Source organism: Magnolia sinica, chromosome 3, assembly GCF_029962835.1.
Source record: "Magnolia sinica isolate HGM2019 chromosome 3, MsV1, whole genome shotgun sequence".
Taxonomy (NCBI): Eukaryota; Viridiplantae; Streptophyta; class Magnoliopsida; order Magnoliales; family Magnoliaceae; genus Magnolia; species Magnolia sinica.
Window position 1 is genome coordinate 1,521,192 of NC_080575.1, and position 7,474 is coordinate 1,528,665.

The 7,474-nt window shown below is 39.5% G+C and overlaps 1 protein-coding gene across 1 annotated transcript; it reads right to left on the bottom strand.

Moving 5' to 3' along the window:
• Positions 1 to 2,976: 2,976 nt before the first annotated feature.
• On the bottom strand, positions 2,977 to 5,249 carry LOC131241391 (heavy metal-associated isoprenylated plant protein 35-like). The gene is made up of 3 exons (XM_058240204.1): positions 4,774 to 5,249; positions 4,367 to 4,445; positions 2,977 to 3,834 (listed from the first exon to the last, which is right to left on the bottom strand). Exons 1-3 carry the CDS (start codon positions 4,795 to 4,797, stop codon positions 3,173 to 3,175), a joined length of 765 nt encoding a protein of 254 aa, XP_058096187.1. The 5' UTR covers positions 4,798 to 5,249; the 3' UTR covers positions 2,977 to 3,172.
• Between the last annotated feature and the right edge of the window lie 2,225 nt (positions 5,250 to 7,474).

The window sequence follows — 7,474 nt, forward strand, 5'->3', positions numbered from 1 at the left end:
GGAAAACAGTTTTCTCTATTTGGGATTTTCTGATTATGTGTGAGAGACCCATCCCTTTTGTGACTGAAATTCTGGACAACTCTGTGGAGCCCATCAAATGGAGAAAAAAAAAAAAAACCCATTAAAAGAGACAGCAGATGTCCACGATTTGGTGGTTAGAATTCTGGGCCCACATGTGAGTGCAAACACAAGACATTCATCATATCTTGTCCTCAAACCCACTCATCAGTCAAGCAACACACGCACGTCTAGGGGTGCAACTCAGTTTCGGTTGACTCGGGTTTGGGTCGAACAACAACAAAGAACATTACCAGACCTGATTTTCATCCCAAACTCCAGCCATTTTCATTTTAACCAGACCTCAATTTCTGGATCTAAGTAATGAAACTTGATCCAGGCCGTTGATGACCCAACCTCCAAAGAATCACCTAGATTGAATTATCTACATCAGTCCAAGTTGAGCCCAACCCAAGTTGCACCTCTGCTTTCGACCGTCCAATCATTTCAACTTCTACTTCCATTCGTGGTCCTGCCGACATCCATTGATTAAGTATCCTTAACATTTGTATGCAGCCGTTATATCATAAGTTACTGTACATCCTTTTGTTTGTTTCCCTGTTAATGTAAAAAGGCACGTTGGTGACTATATTACAATACTGATTTGTCCAAATCATAGGTTCCATTGTCCTCAGAGCATTGCATTGCCAAAAAATTAGGCTGATAGAACTTTCTTAACCATCAAATGAATGGCTGGAATCGATATGGTCAGTGGCTAAAAATCAATAGGCAAAATCAGGTGGTTAAGATATTCAACGGAGTGGGTCCATGAATAGAATGAGGAGATTAACATCTTATTTTCATAAATAGCCTTTGAATTTAGAAGGGGAGAAAAATATCTTAAAATTGTAAATAAAATTGGTATTATTGATGGATACAGCTTATTTGATTTCCCTACTCAGCTTTAGAAATAAAATACTTCATTGAAATAGTAAAAATTACTAAAAATTAGTAAAAATGTCCAAATTTACTGACACTCGTAACTAGTTGTTAGATGACTAAATTAAGACCATGGAGCACCATCTCTTCCAAGGGCCCGTTTGGATACCAAAGAATAAGTTACGTTTTTCTACTTATAGTGGTAAATAAGTAACTTATTGGAGATAAGTTTGGTTATGATTACTTCATAAGTAACTTTCATTTATTTATTTAAAGTTACTTAATCACATTAGTTTAATAAGTAGAAACTAAGATAAGCTAAAATAGGTGTTTTACATATACAACTGGTGGGCCCCACAGAACTTGCGTTTTGGGGCGCTGCATAAAATAGGTGTTGTAGACGATTGTGGTCCGTTAAAATAGCTCTTCTGTGGGCCTGTTACTTTATTTGAACGGTCCATCTCAAACATCACAAAGCATTAAAGATACATTCACTAATATGTGGTAAAGCAAACATAGGTAATGCTAGGTGGTTTCCGTCACCAACGTGAAAAGCCAATCCTAGTAGTAGCCAACTGCTACGGTACACTGGATCTCTACAACAGGTGTTGTAGCCAACTGCTACGGTACACAGGATCCATGGGACCCACTGTTTTGTTTGTAAGGCATCCACTCCGACCATTAGGCATACCTCTTGTTCGCCGTACAAATAGTGCAGTCCAAAATTCGTGTGGGCAACACCAAGGAAAACAATGTAAAATCACGGCAAGAACCCCCTAAGTTCATTTGGTGTGGCCCACCCGAGTTTTGGGTCAGGCTGATTTTTACAGTGTCCTTTGATCCAAGTGAGGAACACCTAATGAATGGGTTGGATGACTATTACACCCTACGGGCGGTCCCCACATAGCATCCCGAATGTTTCCTTGCTGGGCGTTCCTATCCCTATTGTTTTCTGTGGCGTGGCCCGTATGATTTTGGATGGAGCTGAATTTTGGTTTCATAACCTAACATAGAGGGCAACAACTGATGGACAGAGTGGATGTCACACACATAACATGGTGGGCCCCACAAAACTCGCGTATTACAGAGTACTGTGGTGCCCAATGATCTCTCTTACACACATTTCTGAGGTGGTCCAAACCTCAAAAGATGCTTTTATTCTTCTCTACTTTAGCTATGTGAGCATGATTAATAACTAATTAAACAAAGAAGTTACACATACACCCTATGTTTTTATGCATACACACCTTATTTCACCTTTGGTATCACAGTAATACACTCGTTTATCTGTACTCTATATTCTATTTTGACAAATTTGCCCACGAAATTAGCTTTCAGAGGATTTAAACCATAAGATTCAAAAGGAAATAAAAGTGATTTTCAACGTTGGTCAATTGTATTTAAGGCATTTTAAATTTGTGTACTTATGACTTCATTTTTTTACATTTAAATGGCATCTATGTGAGAAACCCACTACCACTTTACCACTTTTATGCATTTTGTTTTTTTTTTTTTTTTGGGCGGTTAGCTTGTTAGTACACACCCATGTCAATACACACACTCCATGTTAGCCACCCCCACTAGGGATCGATACCAAGACCTTAAGTGTTGAAAGGAGGTATCTCCACTCAGTCAGCCAGTTGAGCTATGGATCTGAGTCCTGGCAGTGAGAAGTGCAAAAAAACAAAAAAAAAAAAATTGTAGTGGGTCCACCATGATGATAATAATGTGAAATCTAGTCCGTACATTTCTTGCACCAGCTCATTTTAAGACATTGGAACAAAATGAAACATATCTAAAGCTCGAGTGGACCATGATACAAAAATCAATGGAGTTGAATTGCTCAAGGTTGAAATCATTACATACACTATTTTTTCTTTATGCACTTAGCTGCACCTTTTCTCTCCGGTTTTTTTTTTTTTTCCTTTACTGCTCTCTCCGTGATAACTTTATAGCATTTGTATCAATCTAATAATGAAAGTAGAAAAAGAGTTGTAGGCATCAGTACAAGTACACCCACCTTGTACAAAATCCACTGAATTTCCATGCAATGGTAGCTCTATTCACCTAACGAAGAAGGAAGAAAAACCCATTCAAGTGACTACAAAAATCACGCAATTCCTCCCATACAAACTACTGCACATGATACCAAGAAAAACCCATGATGGGGACTACTCTATTGAATTCTACATTAAAACTACAAACCAAAGTAACATGGAAATGGAATGGGACTTTCTCACATTACAGAACATCCAGAGGTGTTCTCATCGTTGAAATACTCAGTGAGCCGTGGCCCTGGTGGCTGCACCATTAGTCGGGACACCGGCACTTCAAGATAGTATCGGTCTTGAACCGGGTACGGCAGATGGGTTGTGTAGGCACTTACAGTATAATATGGTAAGGGGACCGTAGAGGGCTCGAACGGATAATAATATGGCGGATAAGATACAATGTTGCCGGCGTCGTGAAACATGCCTTCCTGAGGAGGAGGATATACCTTCTTCATGACCTCTGGCGGTGCGCAGTTGGTATGGCTCTCATCGGCCTTTTTGGGATCCTTTTCTCCTCCTTTCTTGTCTCCTCCATTGTTATTTCCACTCTCACTTCCTTTGCTCTTTTCTACATTGCAAGGTGTTGAGCATTTACTGCATTTCTCGCCACCGGATTTCTTTCCATCGTCGACCTTGTTGTCCTTGTCTTTAGCACTTGTGGTGACAATTTCTTCCTTGCCATTGCTTCCTGCTTTCTTTTCTTCTTTGTTAGTCTTTTGATTCTCATTAGGCCATATTTCCGCGGACTTCCCTACTCTCCCCAGCTTCTTGATGAGAATTTGAGAATCCACCTTGCCAATGACAGTGACCTTCGGCTGCGACCCATCGATTTGGGTCTCTAGAACCCCTGCAAATACCGAGAATTAGATAAAGACACGTCGATTTGTGTCTTTAAAACCCCTGCAAATACGCATAATTAGAAGAAGAAGAAACATATATCTGTAATCACAAGGATGTCCTCGTGGGAAATGTATGGACATCAGAAGAATCATAAGGCGACCCAGGCCTTTTCACTGTACATTTTTCGGTTCTGACAAGTAGGCCATGGTTAAGTAATCCAGATCGTCGTTCCGTTGCATCCCACTATGGATGGCATGCCATGATAGGAGGATCTCAGTGACTAACATTGACTGTGGACCATTGTTATATTATCTTCCTAACCATCTATCTATAGTCCCCAATTTGAAAAGCCGCGATCGTCTTATCAACGATGTCGCAAGAAACCAATGGTCCAGATTATTGAAACATATGCCTCACTTGTCAAAATTGAAAACCCATTAATTCTATAACATTGGTAACACTTATGAGATGAGAATTTTTTTAAAAAAAAAGGAAAAAAGAAAAAAGAAGAAGAAGAAGAAGAAGAAAATTGTGTTTACCACTAATGCTTTGCAAGGTTTTCTTCACCTTCCTCTTGCAACCCTCACAGCAGTTAACTGAGACCTTCAACTCAACTCTCTGGAAGAAAGTCAATAAAACTGTCTTAGACCCATGAAGTAAGTCAAGAGAAAAATACAGTAGTTCAAGAACCAGGCCAGATCACCAAGTCCCATCTGTTCGACCTGGTTCTTTCTATACTCTGGTTTGGTTTGATTCAACCTGCTTATGAGCTCAAAAACCGTCCAAACTGCTGAGCCAGTCTTGGAAGTCAATAAAATCAGCTGTTCTGTGAACATGTCAAGGTGAGATTTGAAATAGAGGAAGTTGGTGAGCTTCATGAATCTGGACCCAACCACAAGCTTGGCATGGTCAAAACATTTATGGAAATAGAGAAAAGTTAAAATACCTTTAAGTCTCCTTCTTTGGCCATGATTAATTCCTTGATTTGGTTATGGAAATGGATTCCAAGGAAAGAAATGTTGGGAAGCTAGGGAAGCAGGGGAAGTGAAGCAGAAGAGAGAATGAAGAGAAGAAAGCTAACGACGCAAGTGTATGGAGAGGCTGTTTGAGGTTTTATATACTTATAAGGTAGGGTCACACATGAACTTGTTAATTTTTCTTATATTTATAGACCTTTGCTGAGCCAACGTTCAAAGCCCCTCGTCACACGTGCCAACCTCGTATACATGTGGAATATACCAGCTGTACATTATGTGGGCCCCACCATGGTTTAAAATAAGACTCGACTCGGAACCCAGTTGAATCGACCCAACTCGAAAAGTCGGATGAGTTTCTAGAAAACTCCTACGAGTTTTTTGAGTTTCTTCATTAATATTTAATAGTTAGTAAGTATAAATAATGTCTATCTGTACCGAATTTGGGTGTATTTTTATAGTTTTGTTCAGATCTTTTCTTTTTTGAATTTTGACTGAGTTCAGATGAGTGGAGTTGACTCGTACAAATCAAGTAGAGTAGGTTTTTTTTTTTTTTTTTTATTATTATTATTTTTTTAATAATAATAATATGACCCACCTTAATTTACTGATTAACAGGTTAGCGCTCTTTGGGTCCCAACTTGATGTACGGGTTTATCAACACCATCCATCCATTTTCATATATAATATTAGGGCGTAAGACCAAAATTGAGATAGTTATAAGGCTCAAGTGGACCACACTGTTGGGATTAAACAACTAATGTTGAAAACTTTTTGGGGGCCACGGAAGTTTTGGATCAAGCTGATATTTGTATTTTGCCTTCATCCATGTCTACGTGACCTTGTGAACAGGTTGGATGGCTCAAAATGGGCCCTAGGAAAGTTTCAACGGTAGGTGCCATTATCACCATTACTTCCTATGGTGTGGTCCACTTTAGACTTGGATTTTCCATGCAATTGGCAATCTAGCCGTACGTAGAGGTGCGTATAAGCTAAGCAAAACTCTTTTTAAAAAAAAATTAATTGTCGATGCAAAGGTGATTAGCACAACTGCTTTCATGTGTACGTACTCCACACGAGAAAACCCCTTCCTTTATTAGTGCATGTACACCCATATAGCTCATACAACGATTGTTTTTTCTTAGCAAGATGGGTTGTCATGAGTTGTATGTGAATAATGCCTGTATAAAACCGATTCCATTCTTAGAGATCATATATATATATATATATAAAGTGAAATTGTTTCATTGGGGGTTATCTAGACCATCCAAATTATGGGGCACATCATAGATGGGTCATATATCTAAAATCATGTTGATCAAGAAATCCTAACCATCTGATCTACCACTGTCAAATGGGGTGGTTCAAATTAAAGTAGGATCCAAGTAGCAAGGGCGAAGTTAAGTGTAATTTAAGGGTTATGCTCCACATTCATGATTGAGTGAACGACTTCAACGGTCCTGATTGCGTGCATGTAGGGCCATTTTTTAAATGGTGGTGAGCTATTGCAGGAGTCAAGCTAATCCACTCATCAGGTGGGCACGACCATCGAGATCAATGGATACCCGAGGATCCCATCCAAGACAACTTGTGGCCTATCTGATGAGATCAGCTGATTTTCGCACCATCTGACCTTTGTCTACTTCCACAATTTTCTTGAATGTCCCCCATATGGGCTCGGATTCAGCAGTGACCCCACAACTGCCACGTCCTCTAATGGTCCCCACCACGATGTATATGTTTTATCCACGCCGTCCATCCATTTTTCCAGATTAATTTAGGGCATGAAAAAAAAAAATGAGGCAGGGAAACCGTGGTGATTGAACGCCTACCATTAAAAACTTCCTGGAACCCACTTTTGATGTTTCTTTGCCATCCAACCTAATGATTAGGTTAAACAGACCTGGACGAAGTGCGAACAAAAATATCAGCTTGATTCAAAACTTTTGTGGGTCCAATAGAGTTCTTAATGGTGAGCATTCAATTTTTACTGTCCGGTTTACTTGAGATTTGGATCTGCCTCATTTTTTAGTTTATGTCCTAAAATGATCTGGAAAATGGATGGAAAACATGTATAAAACTCTATTTTTGTAGGCCCGCATACCTTTTCCGGACCAGCACCGACGTCCGTACCGGAGCGGTCAATGCCGAAACCGAGCCTGCTGCATCTATGGCACGTTGGCGTTGGCAGGAAAACTTGTGTAACATTGAAGCTTGAAGTTGGTCAGAGCACTGTTAAATTATAGTGCTCCTTGTTGCATCCGGACACTTGAATAGTCTAAATCAATCAATCCATCCTTTTGAATCAGGTATAGCACGCATCTTATATGTGTCACTATGCAAAATCACATCGATTGGACGATCGAATCCATCTGTAAGCTGGCCTTTAAAAAAAATAAAAATTAAAAATCATAGCCTTATGATATTCATGCTATAGATGAGATTGTGAGAATTTTTGCATGGAAGCCTATGCATGTGGGATGGACCAGATGAACAGCCTAGATTGATTATTTGAATTGTCCAAGCATCCTGATCATGAAGCTAGGATCAATATAACTTGCACTCCTCTGATATCACTGTATCTTTTCCCTGCATGATTAAGGGATTGGGGTCAGCGGGCTTAAAGCAAGTAAAATAACCAATCTTTAGTGAGAACCAAAGTAATTAAAACAT